At 43.0% G+C, this 21,365-nt stretch overlaps 1 protein-coding gene across 4 annotated transcripts in view; it reads right to left on the reverse strand.

Annotated features, from left to right (window-relative positions):
- The window catches only part of DROSHA (drosha ribonuclease III), a 135,207-nt gene that overhangs the window by 12,750 nt on the left and 101,092 nt on the right, over window positions 1–21,365 (reverse strand). For all 4 annotated transcript variants that reach the window (XM_008262091.4, XM_008262093.4, XM_008262092.4 and 1 more), the window contains 5 exons: window positions 21,218–21,320; window positions 18,518–18,588; window positions 12,897–12,941; window positions 11,288–11,445; window positions 9,484–9,589 (listed from right to left, as the gene is read on the reverse strand). In XM_008262091.4, coding sequence (XP_008260313.2) covers window positions 9,484–9,589; window positions 11,288–11,445; window positions 12,897–12,941; window positions 18,518–18,588; window positions 21,218–21,320 — 483 coding nt within the window. The remainder of the gene's footprint in view (window positions 1–9,483; window positions 9,590–11,287; window positions 11,446–12,896; window positions 12,942–18,517; window positions 18,589–21,217; window positions 21,321–21,365) is intronic.

Below are 21,365 nucleotides of genomic sequence, written 5' to 3' on the forward strand. Positions count from 1 at the left end.
GGAGGATTAGCCTAGTGAGCTATGGCGCCGGCCTCAGTTTGGATTTCAAATGGGAGGGAGTGTTTCTCTACAAAGAATAGAGGCTATGAGGGAAGAGGAGAGCTACTTTGGGAATATGGCTATGCTGGGCAAGTTCATTCTTCCCTGAGTATATGCGGTTGCTGAGGGGTGCGTTCACAGAGTGCTCAAGCCTCAGAGCATCCCGTGCAAGGTGCGCATGAGCACACAATCATCACACAGCACCGGCCACGGGCCCCAGCAGCCAGCTCCCTGCGTCAGGACTCTCTCTTCACATGCAGTAAAGCCGCCTGTCAGAGAAGGAGGGACAGAGGGAGGATGGAAACAGAGCACTCCCGTCTCATTTCAGACGGCGCTGACAGGTCCTAAAGTAGCAGCAGGGTGGTCAGCAGAGAGTGAGACCTATCTGCTCTTGCCAAAGACCCAGAGCCTGAACCAAACGTCAGTGGGGGAGGAGGATGCCATCAATCATCTGTATTTCCGTTGTTGGTTTAAGCAGAGCAGAGGAGTGGAAAAGGGGTAAGATCTTGATCCTCACCTAAACACGAAAGTCAGGAATGGTGGCTCTTTAAATAGCAGCCTCTATCCTCGTCATTTGCTCCACTCTACTTCAGAAGAAATTGGGCTGTTAGTCAAAGAGTAGGATCCAGGAGCGGGTGAGGGGATCAGCGACAAAGGAACCTGCAGTTATGGCTGTTCAGTGGGCCAGGGGTGGGGTCCAGCTACACACCAGGTTCCGTGCTGACAGCTGATCATCCCATGAGGATCAACATCCAGGGCTGCCCTGGAGAACGGATCCTCTGCCGAGGAAGCCACACCCACACCAGCCACTGCTCTGCACGGTGGTGGCTGCAGCAGTGCCATGGGTACATTCAGGTGCTCCTCTGGACATGGACAAAGGCATTTCAGAGGCTCATCCACCTGCCTATAATATCAGAATTATGAGTGCTTCTGAGATGCTTGGGTCCAGGCCTCTTCCAGGAACCAAGGAATCTGAAATTCTAGGGATGCACCTTGGACACCCGCCTTTTGGAAAAAAAAAAAAAAAACACCTTGTAGATGAGTTCTGATGCATGCAGAATCAGGACTGAAAAAGACTGAGTCAGCCAGCGGGGGGAGGGCTTAAGGGGTTTTCCAGAAGAGGACATGACCCAGCAAGGTGATGATCTGCTGCACCTGGAAAGAAAATCGGAGCCAAGGGAGAGACACAGGAGAGGCTGGCAGGTGACAGAAAGAAGCCCATCTATGCTTTCTTGTAGGGGATGAAGAATCCCAAAAGGTGTCAAATGAGGACAATGGCAAGGTCATTTGTTTACTTGAGAGATTCTGGTGGATGGAATTAAATGTGGATGCAGACATGAAGTTGGAGAATCTGTAGATGTCAATATACATTCAAATTACTATTTTTAACAACAAGGAGAGCCGGCGCCGTGGCTCAATAGGCTAATCCTCCACCTTGCGGCGCCGGCACACCGGGTTCTAGTCCCGGTTGGGGCGCCGGATTCTGTCCCGGTTGCCCCTCTTCCAGGCCAGCTCTCTGCTATGGCCAGGGAGTGCAGTGGAGGATGGCCCAGGTGCTTGGGCCCTGCACCCCATGGGAGACCAGGAAAAGCACCTGGCTCCTGGCTCCTGCCAGGATCAGCGCGGTGCGCCGGCTGCAGCGGCGGCCATTGGAGGGTGAACCAGCGGCAAAGGAAGACCTTTCTCTCTCTGTCTCTCTCTCACTGTCCACTCTGCCTGTCAAAAAAAAAAAAAAAAAAAAAAAAAAAAAAAAAAAAAAAAAAAAAAACAACAAGGATATATCTGCTTTTCAACTTTTAACAGAAATCTAGAAAATGGACATTAAGCACCCAAATGAGAACAAGATAGTTACCAGACTATCTGCAAATAATGTCTTGCATTAGATATTGCAGTAAAAACACGTGCCTCAGTTCAGACATGATTCTAGCATTCTTGGCTAAGTGAGAGCAAGCAGTACCCACCTCACAGAGTGAATGACTGGCAATCAAATCACTGTGACGAGCATTAATAAAGCACACCTGAAATGCTGGCTGCTGCTGTTATGCACAACAGCATCGTTATTATTACGTATGGTTTGCTTGCAGGGTAAGGGCTCTAGAAAGTAAGGAATTCTGAATTTGTTTTCAATGCAGAATGTTCTAGATACCTGTCTACTCACTGTCTTCAAAGCTTTCCATTTTACCAAGTGAAACCTGTCCTTGAAAACTCTTATTTTGTTTTACTAATTTCCATTTTATTTAAAAAGCAGGGAGGGAGATGGCTCACTTCCCAAATGCCTGCAACAGCCAGTGCTGGGGCAGGTCAAAGCCAGTCTGTGTCTCCCACATGGGTGTCAGGGACCGAAGTGCATGAGCCATCACCTGCTGCCTCCTACAGTGCACCTGAGCAAGAAGCTGGAATTGGAAGCAGAGCTAAAACTTGAACCCAGATAGGTATCCCAAGAGGCATCTTAACTGCTGTGACAAATGTCTGCCTCAAAATTCTTACTTTTAAACCCTCTTTCCAAACACGATAAGTATTAATTTGAAATTACCAGAAACATTGACAAAAGCTAAAGATGGGACTCCCTGTAACTCTGAGAGAAGCACTGCTGATTCCTGGTGTGACGTCAAGGACCAATGTAAATATTCCACAATCTCAAATTCTGATTTTGAGATTCTAGGATGTTTTCCATTATCACAGCTTATCAGTCTTTCATAATTACCTTATATTCTGTTAATTGGGGCTGGTGCTGTGGCATAGTAAGTTAAGCCTCTGCCTGTGATGCCAGCATTCCATGTGGGTGCCGGTTTGAGACCCAGCTGCTCTACTTCTGACCCAGCTCCCTGATAACGTGCCTGGGAAAGTAGCAGAAGATGGCCCAAGAGCTTGGGCCCCTGCACCCACGTGGGAGACCTGGGAACAGCTCTGGGCTCCTGGATATCACCTGGCCCAGCCCCAGTCATTGTGGCCATTTGAGGAGTGAAATGGTGGAAGGAAGATCTCTCTGTCTCTCCTCCTCACTGTATAACTCTGCCTTTCAAATAAATAAAAAGTAAATCTTATTAAAAAAGAAAGAAAAGAAAATGGCTAATTGGTTTAAAACATAAATTTTGGCATTCTTCCTTTAACTTCCCTATTTACTCTTGATTCCAGAAAGGAAACCACAGCTGTGGGACGTAAGCTGCCAAAGAGAGCCACCTAGTGTAAAATAAGTAGACTGTGATTTATTATTTCATGGGCTTTAACTTAAGAACATGGGGGGAAGCAGACCATACTATTAAAAGTGACAGTGATATGCCACACAGGTCTATTGCACCAAGAGTGGTAGCCAGATGGTCTCTATTTCCCATGATAATTAAAGAAAGGTACACTAATGCTAGCATTCAGAATGCAGGTCAGATAGTCAAATTATTCCAGTGACAAAAATCCTCCAACAGGAGGCTGTGGGATCTACCTTCTCAAAAAGATACTTAGATAAAACACCTGAGTGCTTAGATAAAACAGCTGAGTGCTGTCTGGAGGCAGCGGGGCAAGACCAGATCACTGCTTCTCAAGCTTTTTACTTGGAATCCCTGCTTGCTTTCTCACTGTACCAAATCGTGACTCTAAAAACAAATAAAAACTTCATCAAGTTGATCTCACCAGCACATGACACCACTGGGCACAGTGCCTTACACACAGGGGCAATGGGAATTAGCAACTATTTTTAGTTCAGGAGCACTTTGTAAAAGCTGAGAGAGAATGATACAGAGGAGAAAACTCCTGTGGCTTAACATTTGCAAGTACCACAAGACAACCATTCTGACCCGGGTCCAGGTAAATGCTTTTTCTTTGAGAACTCTCACTATTTACTCTGACCCTACTAGGTAGGCTCATCATAGGAAAAAAAAAAAAAAAAAGCTTCAGTGTATGAAACAGAACCTCTTCTTCCTACATCCTATTCCAAACTCAGTTACCCGAGAACAACTGGATAATCTTAACATTCCTTCCCCAGGAGGCCTTTCTGAATACCCAACTTACAGGACAATATGTTTCTCCTCATCAGAATTCAAGACTTAAAAGCTGCAATTACATTTGCTCAGTTGTCCTTATTCCCTGAAAAACTAGCGTGCAAGGGAATAGCTCAGAGCTAACTAATGCCTCCCAAAGTGAATCCCCATAATTGTGCGCTCTTTAATCACAATAATGAATCACTTGCCTCCTGTTCCAATGCAGTGGCAATAAGTAATCTTCCACAGATTTTAAATTAGTTTTAACCCTTAGACACTTACAAGTAACTTTTCAGCTTCTTCCCTATTCCTAGTACATAAAGCAATGTATCATTGCCCTGCTGTGGCCCTGAAGAACCTCACCCTTACTTGTTTACCTCGTATCTACTGAGAATGTACCATACGCCAGGCGCTGCTGGGCACCCAGTGAGGAACAGAAACGTGCTCTTTCAGAACTTCCCATCTGGTGGAGCAGGCCAACCGAGTAAGTGCCAGGAAGGAGAAGAACTTGGAATTTCAATGAGAAGGCGTTGCAAGGGGCGGCTCCTCAGGGAAGAGTCTCCTGCACTGGAACTGACCTCTGAATGAAGACTAGGAGGCTTCAGCCAAACGGGAGCAAGGGCCAGAAACAGAATGGTTTTCAGGCAGAACAGCAGGTACAAAGGCCTGACGGCCGGAGGGGGCCTGGAGAAACGCCAAGGAGGTCAGTGCAGAGGTGCAGAGTGAGAAGAGCATGTGACATGTGGGCCAGCCCAGACACCCAGGCTTAATCTTTTTATTATTTCTTAAGGATTTATTTATTTATTAGAAAGTCAGAGTTATAGAGAAGGAGAGGCAAGGGCAACGGCAGAAGGAGAGGGAGAGGGAAAGGGAGGGGAGGAAAGAAAGAGAGAGAGAAAGAAAGAGAGAGAGAGAGAGATCCATCTTCTGTCTCCTGGTTCACTCCCCAAATGTCCACAATGGCCAGGGCTGGGCTATATGGAAGCCAGGAGCCAGGAGTTTCCTCCAGGTCTCCCACATGGATGCAGGTGCTCAAGGACTTGAGCCATCCTCTGCTATTTTGCCAGGCACATCAGCAGGTAGCTGGATCGGAAGTGGAGCAGTGGGGACTCGAATCAGCACCCATATGAATGCTGGTGCCACAGGACCCACTCGCCACAGCATCTGCCCCAGGCTTATTCTTTAGTCAGTATCCAAAGAACAACTGAAGAGTGTTAAGCTGGGATAGGATAACCGTTTATTCAAAGTGTACTTGCTGGGCACTGATATGCCTGGAACTCCTCAAGGACCCAAGGAATCAGGACAAAGAAACAGACAAAAATCCTTGCCCTTGTGGAGTGTATCACTTTATGGGGGAAGACAGACCATAAACACGTAAAATAAACACTATGTGCTAAGGAGGAAACAGCAACGCGGTTCCAGGCTGAGGGAGGCGTGCTAGAGACAAGGGGAAGAGCTTGCCTATTAAGGGTGGCATAAAGACAGACTGACAGGATGACACAGGATCAGGGAGGTGAGGGACTTGCCACACATTACCAGGAGAGGATGCCGCAGCCAGAGGAAACAGTCTGTGCAAAGGCACCAAGGCGAGGCCTGCTTAGCAGCCTGCAGGAACTGCACGGAGGTCGATGTGAAGAGACAAAGCCAGAGACGGCAGCAGGGAACTGGATCACGCAGTATGACTGGAACAGCACTGTCTTTACCCTTGAGACAGGAAGGTTTGACTTCCCTTTAAAAAATGATCCCTCTAGCTGTAGGGCTGAAAGTAGACCGGGGGACAGTGGGGGTATCAGTTGGGTGGCAATGGCTGTAATTTAGAAAAGTGGCTTGAACTAAGGTGTTACCAGTGAAGCTGGTGAGAAGTAGTCAGATTCAGCATATACTCAGAAGGTAAAATCAATGGATTATGAGTATGATATGACATAGGTAAAATCAATGGGCTTTCTTAGAAAGTCTGACAGAAAGACAAGGGTTAAGAATGACCCCAGCAACTGGTGAAATGAATTGATCCTGATATGGAGAACACAGAGAGAAATGCAGGCTTGGGATGAAAATCACTTTGTTTTTACACATTCAGTTTCAGATGTCTATCAGAAATCCAACTAGAAATTCGACAGTATTTCTATATCTAATATTTGAGTACATCCACATTCAGTAGACACAGGGGTCTGAAGTTCAAGGAAGAAAAGGCTTTAGATATAAATCAGGAATCAGCAGACAGATGTATTCAAAGCTATGAGACAGATGGAATGAGATCACTGCTGAAGAGAAAGTCAACAGACAAGAACTCTGACCACCAAGAACTGAGGCAACTCTGATATTAGGAAGTTGGGGAGATGAAGAGAAATGAGAGAAGTGGACAGATGGGACAATGGCTGGTGTAGGCCCAGGAGAGCTATCATAAAAGGACTCCTCTAACTGAAAGATGGAAAATGGACTGCCTGAGGCACAAGCTGGTACCAGAACAGCAGTGTGTGAAACCCCAGGTTACGTCAAGAGGCCTGAGACCTGGGCCTCTGGAGCACTTCTGCTTGGAAGACTGTCCGTCTCATAGGCAGAGTATAAAAATGCCTGTAATAACAGCAAAGGCAAGCTTTTCAAATAGCAGCAGACATCCCAGGGGAAATCTGGGGATCTAGGGAGCCCACTCTTCTTGCACAAGGATCATGCACCACCCTGTGCTCCTTTCAACTGGGTGTCAATGGCATTCCTGAAATATTTTGATAGCCAGGCAGAAATTACTACAATGGATGGAAGAGAGGATGTGGGTGATGGAGACAGAGAGGGAACAGATTCAAGAGGCACTCAAGGAGCAATGATGTCAGGACTTGACAGGACTGTAATTCGGGGAAGGAAGGTAGGGCAGGAACCTGAGTTTCTAATATACAACTCAGGATAGACAATGCTGCCATTCAACTATTCACAGCATGCTGGAGGGAGATTACAGATTCAGTCTTGGATATGTGAGGATGCTGAGAAAGCAGCTGGGAATGGAGCTCAGAACGCCGGGGGAACTGAAGAGACCCCTGTAGAAGTCATCTGCCAATGTGCATGGAAAAGGCTGCTTGTAAGGAGGGAACCTTGCCAAGGGTGGAGTGGAATATGTATCAGCTGTAGAGAATAAGAAGGGTCTGCAAAGCAGGCTAAGACAGAGTAGCTAAAAGGTACAGGAAACCCACGAAGTGCTGCATGATAGAGACCATCAAATCACAATACTGTCATCTGTTAATGCCATCCTGGCAAACAAGCTAGCCTAAAATTCTCTACTTTTAAGATGGCAAGGCCGATAACCACAATTTGGATAAAACCGTATTTCTGGTATTCAATCTGACTTAGAAAGAAACCAGAACCACGGTCTCTAGCAGAGTCCTGGTGTTGGATTTATCTACACCATGGGCAGGACTCCTGCCTTTCTGAGCTTTGGTTTCATCATCTGTTCAATGCAGGGAATAGTGGAGGATAGTGCATACAATGAGCAGGTGGGAAGCCGTGAACTTGCAGATTTATACCATTCCATTTCCCTAAGATCCCAGAGTTCACAATTAATTTTTATAGAAATACCAAGAGGGAATGCGTGCACTTACACTATACATTTTCAACAATGGTCTCCACACGAATTTACTGCCTCAAGCTATTTGGTTTGGATCAGCCACTCTTCAGACCAGCCGGATAATATGACACCTAGGAAGTCTACTCTCTAACAGAGGATGCTGACCATGCAAGTTATTGTTTTCCTGATGGACAGCAGGATACCAGGCACTTGTCCGTTTCTCATAAATGCTCACATTTTCTTATGAATACTAATTCATGAAGAAATATCTTCTTGTCCATCCAAAAGCAGTCAACTTTAAGTGGTAAACAAAGTGTTAATCTAAAATAAAACTGCTGACCGGCGCCGTGGCTCACTAGGCTAATCCTCCACCTGCGGCGCCGGTACCCCAGGTTCTAGTCCTGGTCGGGGCGCGCTGGATTCTGTCCCGGATGCTCCTCTTCCAGTCCAGCTCGGGAGTGCAGTGGAGGATGGCCCTGGTCCTTGGGCCCTGCACCCGCATGGGAGACCAGGAGGAAGCACCTGGCTCCTGTCTTCGGATCAGTGCAGCGCACTGGCCGTAGCGGCCACTTAGGGGGTGAACCATTGGAAAAAGGAAGACCTTTCTCTCTGTCTCTCTAACTCTGCCTGTCCAAAAAAAAAAAAAAAAAAAAAAAACCTACTGCTGATTCCTCGGCACTTGTAATGGTATATGGAATACACCAGAAGCTCAGTAAGTATTCATTGAGGGAAATGCTACTGAAAATTACATCTATACACAGCCAAATCATTGTATTCTCCCCAATTCCAATATTTATATTTCCTGTAAACTATTTCTAGGGTTCAGGGGTGCAGAAATGAGATCTAATTCTATTCAAGGCAAAACATGCATTCAAATTATAAAGAAGCAAAGTATGAAGGATTGGTTATTTGCTTTAACGTAACAAAAAAACAGAAACTGAACAAAGTATCATATAGTGTACCACTATTTTTCTTCACCCAGTAAAAGCATTTGTTGTCGCCATACTTAATTCCCAACAGACTTCTCAAAGGTCACTCCTTAGGCCTTTGAGGGATCATCATGCCTGGTTTCCAGGTGAACATTATTGATCAATTTCACAGAGTAAAAACAGTACACAGCAAATAAAAACCCTCAATGAAGTCTGAGAAAATGAAACAGAAATCAGAGGAATGGGGACCATTTCATTTGTTCATAAATCAAACATCGTCTGTGTAACTCCCTTTCGCTCTGCCATGATCTAGCCAAACAGTCGCTGCTGCCTGTCAGTCTTCTGAGTTTTCACGCCATGCCCTTACTTCTGCAGGTCCAGTGCACAGAAATTTCCTCCCACCAACTCCCAGTGGCCAAATCCTACCCATCTTTAAAGGCTCAAACCTCATCATACCAGGAAGCCTTCTGTGACATCCATAGCTAAAAGAAATATTATCTTTTCCTAAACTGCACAAGTGCTACAATTTACCTACCTCTTTGCAATATTTACCATGTTCTCATTTGCATTTAATTAGTTACTCATACTTTTTAGCAATATTTTATATGTAGATATATACACAATACATGTATAGTATAGCATTTATAAGTATTTCGTTATTTACTTACACCTTAATCTCTTAGTAATTTTAAAATTCCTTTTGGATAGACACAGTGTCAACTAAACTTTGCATTCCATATGATACCTAGTTCCATGTCCTGCACTGAGCAAGCAATAATTCCATGAAGGAGTACATAAAATACAATAAATTCTCAATGCATACTTGCTTTGCATACAATTTGCACAAAGAAATGAGAAAAGCCCTAAAGCCCTATGATATGTTAAAGTCACTAACAACTAAATCACTAATTATATGGATGTGTGTGGCCTTTCCACCCTTTATTTCCAATAACAGAGCAGTCTTCATGGAGGGAGTGGCTTAACACAAACTCACAGTTAAATGTCCTTCGTGATGATCTGGAAAGTGAATGAATAAGTACTCTGTGGCTACCAGCTGCATTATTGAGTCACCCAGGAATTCCATCCTCTGATTGTGGCCTCTGGAAAAAAAGAAGAAACATCAACAGAAAGACAGCAATAAGCATTTGTAGATTTCAAAAAAAAAATTCAGAATTTTAAAAAATGCAACATATTCCTCTTCTTTTAAAGCACAAAATTAAGTTTAGTTCCCTAAGGCCCCCAATTGAGAAAGGATCTGAGTTAAGATGGGTTGAATTTCAACAAATAATACAGTGAATACTATGAAAGGATTAAATGACCACTTACACAGACTGGCAAGCAGAGATTGGGCAGCAGCTGATATCAATTAAAAAATAAAGTATACAGGCCAACATTGTCCTACAAGTTAAGCCGCCACCTGTGATGCCAGCATCCCATATCAAAGAGCCAGTTCAAGTCCCAGCTGCTGCACTTCTGATCCAGCTCCTGGCTGAAGAGCCTGGAAAAGCAGTGGATAATGGCCCAAATACTTGGGGTCCTGCAACCCACATGGAAGACCTGGATGGAGCTCCAGGCTGCTAGCTTCAGCCTGTCCTAACTGGCTTTTGAGGTCATTTGGGGAGTGAACCAGCAGAAGGAAAAGCTCCTTCTGTGTCTCCCTCTCTCTCTGCCACTCCTTTCTCTCTCTCTCTCTCTCTTTTTTTTTTTTTTTTTTTTTTTTTTTTTTTTTTTTTTGACAGGCAGAGTGGACAGTGAGAGAGAGAGAGAGAGACAGAGAGAAAGGTCTTCCTTTGCCGCTGATTCACCCTCCAATGGCCAGCGTGGCCGGCGCACCGCGCTGATCCGATGGCAGGAGCCAGGTACTTCTCCTGGTCTCCCATGGAGTGCAGGGCCCAAGCACTTGGGCCATCCTCCACTGCACTCCCTGGCCACAGCAGAGAGCTGGCCTGGAAGAGGGGCAACCGGGACAGAATCCGGCGCCCCAACCAGGACTAGAACCTGATGTGCCGGCGCCGCAAGGCGGAGGATTAGCCTAGTGAGCCACGGCGCCAGCCCACTCCTGACTTTCAAATAAATGAACCTTAAAAAAAGAAAGCATAATACAGACAATAATCTTGTAACAAAACAAAGTTAAAAGACCCAAGAATTTTCTTTGCTCAAGCTATTGAAATATATATCATATTACTCAAATTTGTAATTTCATTTTAAGGACACTAAAAAAAGAATCTGGTAAGAACCTTTAATCTTTAAAGACAGTTGAGAATATTTGAGGGAGGAGAGCCAAAAACTGAATAAATAACAACCCCAAAGATATAAAATGTTGCTTATTTTCTTAACAATTTCACTGGCTCCTCATCAAGTCATTCCCTCAGAGCAGGCGACAGGGTCAAATCCAGTCCACGGTCTGCTCCATGAGCAAAGTTTTATTGAAACATAGCTATGTTCCTTGGTTTCATGTATGGCTGCTTTCATGCTATGTGGCAGAGTCGAATCACACACAGACCACAGGCCTGCAAAGTCTAAAATATTTAATATCTGGGCCTCTATGGGAAAAAGTTTTCCTTCCTACATTTCTCAAAACTTCACGAAGAAACAAGATGCATAGCAATGAGATCAAAAACACTGGGTTGGAGCACATCCCCTGGCTCACGCCAGTGGCTGGTGGTTCATCTGTCTCACAATGTGACTCTCCCAGAAATACGTCTGGAATCTCAATTCCTTTGAAGGGCATACAGGAAGGTCTAGGACTGCCTCTTCTAAATGGTCACGTTGGGGCTACACAAGTACTTCTGACTCACAGGGTCAGATGGTTAAATCCCACAGTTCTCAGTGTGAACGCCCTTGCCAGCAGTCGGACATGAGTAAAAATCACTCCAATTGCTTCTTCAAACTCAGTGAGTTTCTGCAGAACTGGAGACGTTTCAATGAGTTGTCGGTCAGTATTTGGCTCTTGTAGCTACAGGAAAACAGGAGCAAATAAAAATCACATGTAATTTTTGGCTATGAGACTAATTATCAATGCTAGGACAATGTTTTCTAAAATTCCTTCTCCCAAGGGTTGAAATTTCTGTAATGCCAGTAAAACATGGCACTTTCTTCCTCATCTCTTAGAATGGCAAACAAACCTAATATTTAAAGAAGGCTCATATAATATTTTCCAGTCTTCTCTCACATTTCAAGGCCAAGTACTATACATAGACAGTTCAAAATCCCAACTATTATACCAACTCTCCCAGGAAGAGCTAAGCCGAAGAACAGCTGGTAGAGCGTACACACATCCAGCAAAGCAGCAGTCCTCGGGCGTGGGAGTTGGGAGAACACTTGCAGGGCTTGTTAAACGCAGATGGCTGGGCCTCACCTCCAGAGTTACTGATTACCTATGTCTGCAGTGAGGATGGAGAATCTGCCAGCCCGACAAGTTCCCGGGGAATGCAGATGCTGCTGGTCTGGGGACTGCCTTTTGAGAACCCCTGCCTTACAGATTCTTGACTACTGTGTGTCTTCGAGGGACCAAACTATTTTGGCAGATGAGCATCATTAAAACTGAATTCAGCTGACTTTGGAGATTATTATACCACTAGACAGGTGGTACTGCCCATAACAAGAATCCTTTAACAACTGGCAGGGAGCAAACTCGAAAAGTATAACTAAAATGAACATTTCCAGTAACTTCGGGCAACTTCCTATCATTAATACACTATTTTAAAATACTCTGAATACGCTTAACAATGTTAAAACCTCTCATGAGATTCAATCATTAGAGACTGGCCTTGTCTTATATACACAAATGAAACCATGTACATATAAGTATACATACGTATTTATTTTAAAGTAAAACAGAAACAAAGCATAGAAGTAGAAATTTAAAAGAAAAGAAATTGGGGGAAAGGATGTTACCACATGTGTAGATCTTTTAAACTCCAAAATTTTGAGTAAAAAGCCATCACACTGCAGTAAAGTTTTAATTTATAACAAGGTGTATGTAATCTGATTCCAAGTCCTCAATTTCTAAGATCCAATTTAGCTTCTAATTCAGCAATGTTAATTTAGTGTTTGTCCTGCCTTTTTTTTTTTTTTTTTTTTTTTCAGTATGGCCAGACTTGCTTCTCTATTACATCAGGCATGATGACACACAGATGTCACCTTTTGGTGGGTGGGGCAGGGGCTGCTGACTACAGAGCTACTCTCCTATTAGTGCCCCCCACCACCACCATTCCAGGCACACACCTGCCATATGTGGGAACCTTGTATTATATGTTCCCAAGTGTTCTACCTCTGACACCTAAGCTTTATAATGTCACGGAAGGGAACCAAAGGATAAAAGCAGGCAGAGGACAAAAGGCCCAGGAAAGGAGAACGAATAGCTGGAGCCGTAAAGCACACTGCAGACAGAAAGGTCATACTTACTTGGAGTGGGTGGAGAGGATAATTGAGCCAGACTTCGCGAAGGTCCTGGAAAATGGAGTGGTGCCTTTAATGCTCAGGGGAGCCATTTAACACACTCTGGAGTACTAAATAAAATGTCATTATTTGAAATACTGAACTATTTCAGATGCTGACTCCACTTATTGCAAATTCAATAGTGGTAGCAAACTAATTTTTTTTAAAGTGTATTCACCACTCAAACTGCCTGTACTGAGTCTAATTAGCCTATTAAGCTGGGGAGGAAGAGAGCAACCCTCTTCCCCCCAGCAGAAGTCAAAGACACCTTTAAAAACTAAGTTACACATTTGCTTAACCTAATACACTGGATTAAGCTGCTGTTTTAATCATATTTTTGAGCCTGCCATTCCTCAGCAAAGTGCATCAGCTGTGTCTTCTGTAATTAAAGCTCATCTCAAATGTCTTTTATTTTAGGTACTAATTCATTAGCATAGGCGCTTCGTAAGGTGGAGTGGAAAATACCCCAGAGTTCACGAAGTCCTGCACTGATGAGACCGCACTTTGCGTGCACCTACAAGTGTTTACTTGAAATATGGTAATGAATGAATTTTATGGAAAACCCTAGCACATTATTGTATCCATTGAGTTAAATCTCAAAGCAGTTATAATTAGAATTTCCTCAGGATTAAAGTGTCTTCCTTCCAGTTTCAGACTCTAGGGAGCCTTTGACTTAATCTACTTTCGGGTCTTGATGTTAAGTTTTTTAAATAAATGACATTAAAAAAGAGAGGGGGAAATATTCATTAAAAAGCTTTTTTGGCAGAGAGGGGAAGAGAGTAGAGGGAAATTTAGTATCACTTGTAACACATAGGGTGATAAAAATGAAATAAAAAAACTTGGTGTTTTTGTACAACTTGCATCCTGATAAAATACTTTTGGGGGTACTTAGCCAATATTAAAAACAAAGTGCTGGCCGGCGCCGTGGCTCACTAGGCTAATCCTCCACCTTGCAGCGCCGGCACACCAGGTTCTAGTCCCGGTCAGGGCACCGGATTCTGTCCCGGTTGCCCCTCTTCCAGGCCAGCTCTCTGCTGTGGCCAGGGAGTGCAGTGGAGGATGACCCAAGTGCTTGGGCCCTGCACTCCATGGGAGACCAGGATAAGTACCTGGCTCTTGCCATCGGATCAGCGCGGTGCGCCAGCTGCAGCGCACCAACCGCGGCGGCCATTGGAGGGTGAACCAACAGCAAAGGAAGACCTTTCTCTCTGTCTCTCTCTCTCACTGTCTACTCTGCCTGTCAAAAAATAAAAAAATTAAAAAAAAATTAAAAAAAAACAAAGTGCTGAAATATAAGACTGGTCTTTGCAGGCATTTTAAAGGACCTCCCTTAACCAACTCAGTAAGCTTTCCCGGCATTCCCTGTGAATTATGCTGAATGTCACTCCCTGCTTACAACTCTTTTGTGTCCTTGCCTTGCTTCCTTCCCTTCTCCTCCGCTACGCGAGCATTTACCAAACTGCAGCCCCCTGCCTGGCCAGCACATTACCAAGCCCCTCTGGAGAACTCCACCACCTCGGTTTGGATGACTCGTTCATTTCTGCAACACTGCTGACTGCTTATCCAAGCCCCACGTCCATAAAAATACTTTACGGCCATCTTCACCTCATACACAACATGACCAAATAATAGCTTTCCACCTTTCACTGAAGACTAGGGACAATGGTGTCAGGGAAGGTGGCAGGCTTGGAGTCAGGCTGCCTCGGGTTCATTCTGATTCCACACTGGCAATCCACTTACTAAGCCTCCATTTCCTCAAGGATAAGCCGAAGAAGTCGAGCACCAACTTCAAAGTGTCCTCTGATGTTTCAATGAGCAATGCAATAGAGCATTAAACTCAGTGCAGACTCACCGAAAATACTGCTCATCATTGAGGATACCAACACCGACAAACAGCTATATCCTGCAACCAATCCATCCCCACCTCCAGAATATTCAGGGGTCAGAACATCTTCAGTCATCTTTCTCCCTTTTCCTGTGTGTTTTCCACTCAACAAAACCATTTCTCCTTTGATAGTCACAGCCAGCCATTCAGATGCAACAGCACACATCTCATGACGAGACTATGTCCATTGTGTCCACTTCCTTTCAGCTACCCTGCACACTGCCCCTTGGCGTCAGAGAGAACAAACTAGAAAAGCTCCAGACTGGAATCCTAGTGGCTACCTTCAGTTCGCATCTCTGGAAAACGTTCACAGCTGACTAACTGGGTCATTTGTTTATGCAGCATATTTTCATTGAAACCTCTTATGTATAAGATTATCAAAATGAATGAGACACCTTCCCTGTCCTCAAAGGAGCCTTACAGAGAAAAATAAAAGTAAATAAGTGTAATCTAATAAATTGTGGTAAGTCCCATAATAGTGAAAAATCACTCAAAACTATGCCAGAGCTGCCATTTTCTCAGACTCAATTTCAGATTTAATCTCAGATTAAAGGAAATGGATCCAGTTGAAATAATCTGACTGTGAGGTGCTACAATGCTACACCAAGATGGGTGGTGGCAGATGTCAAAGGTGAAATCACATATGAGCACTGGGACACTGTGCCTGAGAGTGTCAGACACAGCTTCAAAGAGAAGGCAACTCTTCTGATGAGTCCTGAAGAATACAAAGAACTGTGCAAGTCAGCAGAGGGCAAGGACCAAACGGGGAACCAAGACCTGTACATCCTGAAGAACACAGGCACAAAAAAAGTCATCCTTGGCCAATGACACTAAGAGGAAATGAAAAAAAAGGACACTGAAACCACAGATGGGAGTCAGGCTAGGAAAATGATTCCGTGCTGGGTTGTGTGGTATGGAGTTTGGTAGGCAGTAACCAGGGATTTTAAGCAAGAAAGGCCACCACAGAAACTGCATTTGAAAAAATGACAACACTGAGGGGCCAGCTCCATGGCTTACTTGGTTAATCCTCTGCCTGCGGCGCCAGCATCTCATATGGGCACCGGGTTCTAGTCCCGGCTGCTCCTCTTCCAGTCCAGCTCTCAGCTGTGGCCCAGGAGGGCAGTGGAGGATGGCCCAAGTATTTGGGCCTCTGCTCCTGCATGGGAGACCAGGAAGAAGCACCTGGCTCCTGGCTTTGGATCAGTGCAGCGCCGGTCATAGCAGCCATTTGGGGGGTGAACAAACGGAAGGAAGACCTTTCTGTCTGTCTGTCTGTCTCTCTCTCTCTCTCACTGTCTATAACTGTACCTGTCAAAAAAAAAAAAAAAAAGACAACACTGAATTAAGTATGAATGGTGGATGGGCAGTCAGTCCAACAGTTCAGGGAACAGAAGCAGAGGGCAGAAAACGAAAGCAGTGAGATGGCTGACTAGGGCTCTCACAAAGGGATTGCTAACCTGCTGCCCAAGAAAATGCCCCCGACTAGGAACAAACCAGATGGGGACAAAATCATGTTCATACTTTCTTGGACAAGGCCAGACAACTCCAGGACCAGGTCAGACAAGGCTAAAATATCTGGCCTAGGGGTCAGCACGGTGGCATAGCAGGTAAAGCCGCCGCCTGCAGTGCCGGCATCCCATATGGATGACAGTTCGAGTCCTGGCTGCCCCACTTCTGATCCAGATCTCTGCGAGGGCCTGGGAAAGCAGTAGAAGATGGCCCAAGTCCGTGGGCCCCTGCACCTGTGTGGGTGACCCAGAAGAAGCTCGGCTCCTGACCACTGAATTGCTAACCTGCCTCACCTCGTGACAGCACTCCATTGCAAATAATCCCTTCTCCTCATCTAGCCTCAGACAAGGCAACCAACAAAGAAAAGGAAACGGTCCTTGAAGCCATTCAGCACCCCTTCCTCGCTCCACTGGAACCACTAATCGAACTCTTGTCTGCCTACAAGTCTGTCTCTGGCTGATTAGGCTGTGATGATACCATCATTCAAAGAAAAAAAAAAAAGGAAAGAAAGAAAAGAAAAATACCATGGTTCACTGACATCTCTCCATGCTATAGCTAACAGATAAGGCTACACAGATGGAAACCAATATGGAGATGTCTAATGAGCTAGAATGTCCAACTTTGTGCTCTTGAAGATACTGAAGTAGAAAGACCATCATTACTAAGCCTTGCTCTGTTTCATGAAAGTCACACTCAAATGAATTCTGAATCTCAGCTGTCCCATTTGTTAGATAATGTTCAGACTCTGCTTTTTCACTTAGTCATTTACTCATTTCATTCTTCTAACAAACATTTATTGAACACTGCACATACCAGCACTGCACTAGGTACTGGAAACATAAGATAAGCCTGCTAAGCAGACAAGTGGGACAGAAGCAGTTTAGAGGGAGAAAGGAATCTAAACACAGACTGAGGCAATGAAGAATACAACGTGTAAAATCACACGTCATTTAGGCCAACAGAAACACAACACGTGGGGCTGCAGGCAAGGTGGGAGGAAGGGCAGGGAATGAACACGTAGGGCAAGGAATTCAGCAGCACGTGGAGATGTGAAGGGAAGGCTGCAGAGGTACATAGAGTAAAGAGGCTGCTGAATTGTCCACAAGAGGCAAAAGGCCAAAACAGAAATATTTTAATATTCAACACAGTCTTAAAATATATGCCACCTGCTACAGATACAAATCAAGACACATGTGTATAGGATGAAAACGGCATATATGAAACATCTGTATATTCTTTTCCTATCAGAAGAAATTCACATATACCCAAATCATCACCTATCTCTAGAAAAACAAATAAAAAAATCAAATTCTTAGATATAAACATCATCTAGGTCATATTTTTAAAAACCATTGATTCCTTTTTTAAAACTACCCAAAGTAATACAGTAATAGCATCTGACTGTCACTTAAGCTGAAGGTTTCACAAAGGCTTAAAACACTGGCTTCCTAGGTTTTTATTGCTCCATGAGGGCTATTTCATTCCATTACGATGACATTTCAATTTGGAATACAGAGTTGCCTCTCCCTTTAAATGTTAAATTGACTTGTTTTGATACAAAAGGCATCCAGTATGCTCTATTATATGCAGAATTACAAAGGTATCTCTGGCACTATTAATAGCTTAATACTTTAGTAACAGCAGAAACTATTTTAGAAGTTATTGTGTTTTCTTAAACCATAATTTGCTCTAAAAAATGTACTTTCATAATCTTTATTCATGGGCCTATCAGAAACTCTCTATGCACTGACTTTCCAAAATAAATGCACATTTATCTAGTCCACATAATTTCCATAAAAACAAGTCATAAACAAAAAAGCCAAAAAGCTATCGCTTCCAACCAAGCCTGCATGGGGTAGGTACCCAATGATTATAAAACATGAAATCATAATTAATGTCAAGATACTACTTTAAAATGAAGCAAAGTTCTATTATATTTATAATCATATTTAATTTACAAGTGACCATATGGAAACAGAGTTTGGGTGAATGAAAAACTGTGCACATGCCCAGAGAACTTTCCCATCTGCGAGGACTGAATAGGCTATTTTGGATATACTTGAAATCTACCACTTATGGTAGATATGGCTATTTTGTTTTGCCTATAGTCTCTTCAAAATACAAAGACCAACTGAAATAAAATCTTCCATAATGATATATAACTGAGGAAAATCAAATGATTCAAGATAAATACCGGATCATTAAAGAGTAAGCGGCCAAATAACTGCTTGGCTTCCTCCAGGCTTCCCTCCAAGTAAACAGCTCCTAGATAAAAGGAAGAGAATGTCAAAAGGAAACCTGCATTAATATTCAAAGAAAATTACAGATCTCTATAAAAAGCAAAAAGGCAAGCCAAAAAGCATTCACAAAAAAAAAAAAATCGACAAGTTCAGAAGCAATTGTTTTAAAGGTAACATTATCCCACTTTCAAGCTATGCTCTGAATTACAAATTAGGCTGAAATACAAAATTCAATTTTCTAAAATTGAAACCTAATATATGAAAAAGAGGCCAAATATGAACTATCATTAAAGCTGTGAGTATAAACCTTACTAAGGTAACGATGCACAAATACTTGACTTTATTAAAGAAAATGTTGTTTCATTTTCTGAATTTATAGTTTATGTTTCAGATCAAATATATACAAGCATCTAAGAAAAAAGCCCAACAGACAAAATCTAAGTCTAGATCAATGAAAGTTTCTGCAGATAAACATCAGAGTTGGACGGGTATTGTGGCATGACAGGTAAAACCATTGCCTATGGCACCAGCATCTCATATGAGCACCAGTTCGTATCCCAGCTGCTCCACTTCTAATCCAGCCCCATGCTAATGGCCTGGGAAAGCAGTAGAAGACGGCCCAAGCGTTTGGGCCCCTGTACCCTTGTGGGAGATCTGGATGAAGCTCCTGGCTTTGGCCTCGCCCAGTGCTAGCGGTTGCAGCCACCTGAGAAGTGAACCAGTGGGTGGAAGATTTCTTTCTCTCTTTCTCTCTCTCTCTCTGTGTGTGTGTGTATCTCCCTCTTCCTCTCTCTAACTCTGACTTTCAAGTAAATAAATAAATCTTTAAAAAAAAAAGCAGGGTAACCTTTACCTTTAATTTGAAACAATTAAGCCCTGTGCCCACACTGAACTTTAATCATAACCAGGAAGTACCACAATAACATTTTAACTGGGTATCAAATAACTCTGGAATAGGGTATTCATATTTTTTTAAATTAAACTTTTATACCTGACTTCAGAAAGGGTATATTTCCATGTAATATTTATTGACATTCAACTACCAGTGTTTTTGATAAGTAAACATAGGTTCAATAGCCTTTATCCAAAATGCCTGGGAATGGAAACATTTCAGATTTTTTTTTTCAGATTTAGGAGTATTTCCATATACAAATGAGATATCTTAGGGATGGGAACCAAATCTAAATAAAAAGTCACTTAGATTTCATATACACTTTAAATAAACATTCTAAATGTAGCTTTAGATGATGTTTTTAGCGTGCCTACATTTTGATTGTGACCTGTCACGTTAAGTCAGGTTTGGAATTAAGTCGAAGCTCAAAAGGTTTTGGATTTGAGGGCATTTCAGATTTTGGATTTTTCAGGTTAGGGATGCTCAATCTGTATGTTTGTTATTTTCAACAGTTCAAGTAATAATAATGAGAATAATAATGGCAGCTCTGTGGTTTGGGGACCCACCCATGCTCCCTGAACTGTGAAAAGCAGGTTTACAGTCTTTATTTGCATAGGGTGCCTCAGTAGGAGGGTGCTAGAGAAGACTGACAGGACTGAGGATCATATTAGATGACCAGAAGGCAGTGAGCCTTTGCTCTGGGTGGGTGCAGCCAGGACTGGATACTAAGACCCTTCCAAGAACTCTGGGAGGTAAGTGACACTGTCTGCTTCTCACAGATGGGGAAACTGTGGATCAGAGATCAGATAACTTGCCACAGAAGCAGCTCTGACAAATGATGGAAGAGGGAACTGAATTATGTCTGCCTGACTTACGAGCCAAAGGTAACAGTTACTGTCAAAAATATTATGTGTACAAAGCACTGTAATTCCATGAGACCAACCTTCTGAAAATACACATATTTATAAAAAATAGACAGTGATGAAAAGACTGAATTATTTTAAACATTTTCTTGCTACTATCATCAGCATGAAATTATAATTGGGAAGTTTCTACATTCATTTTCAAAGGAAGAAGGCAAAAATGATACAGAAGTAGAAAAGCCTTTGAAAACTAAAATGTACTTAATTATTTACCTAAAATTCAAGAAACTGTCAATCTACCGTAACATTTCATTGTAAAGCATATTTGTGATCACTGCTAATTAACTCTTCAGAACTCCTCTATACCAACAGCTAACTGTATTCTGGTTACAGATAAAAAGTAGAAAGTGCCTGGGTGAGAGGCAAAGGCATCTACATCAGTCTTGCTTCAGATGTGTAAATAACAGTTATATGGACTCAAGCCCTAGGATTTTTAAAATTTGGTCTTTTCAAGATGCTTGAATCAGAAAATCTTGAGAATGCTTTAAAACGTGGTCAAAGAAAACATTAGGGCCTCTCCAGCAACTTGTTTCCATTTAGTTATGTATGTGAATCTTGAATCAAATCTAGAAAGTAACCCATCTCCACTTTAATTCATTTCAATTCAATAAATACTAAGCATGTACATGACATTGTATGTCAATTTGGCACCACAAACACAAAAAAGACAAAGTGTGATGGAGCAGCTGAAATGACTAAAATAGGAGGTAGTGGATCTGTACTCAGGACTTCCCACACTTAGGGAACAAGTAATTCTGTCCAAGTTCCCATACTGACTTTAATGTGCTCTCCACGCAGTTTAAATATGCAAGAAAGTGGATTATAAATACAGAAATTACCTATTAATGCTTCAAAACAATTAGCCATTGCATGTCGAAGGTCCGATTCCCTACATAGGTCAGGGCCATGAGCATACAGCATAAATCGATCCAGTTCAAGTTTCTACAAAATTCAAAGTGACAGGAAGTTAAGAGTCTGATAAAATCT

Source organism: Oryctolagus cuniculus, chromosome 14, assembly GCF_964237555.1.
Source record: "Oryctolagus cuniculus chromosome 14, mOryCun1.1, whole genome shotgun sequence".
Lineage (NCBI taxonomy): Eukaryota > Metazoa > Chordata > Mammalia > Lagomorpha > Leporidae > Oryctolagus > Oryctolagus cuniculus.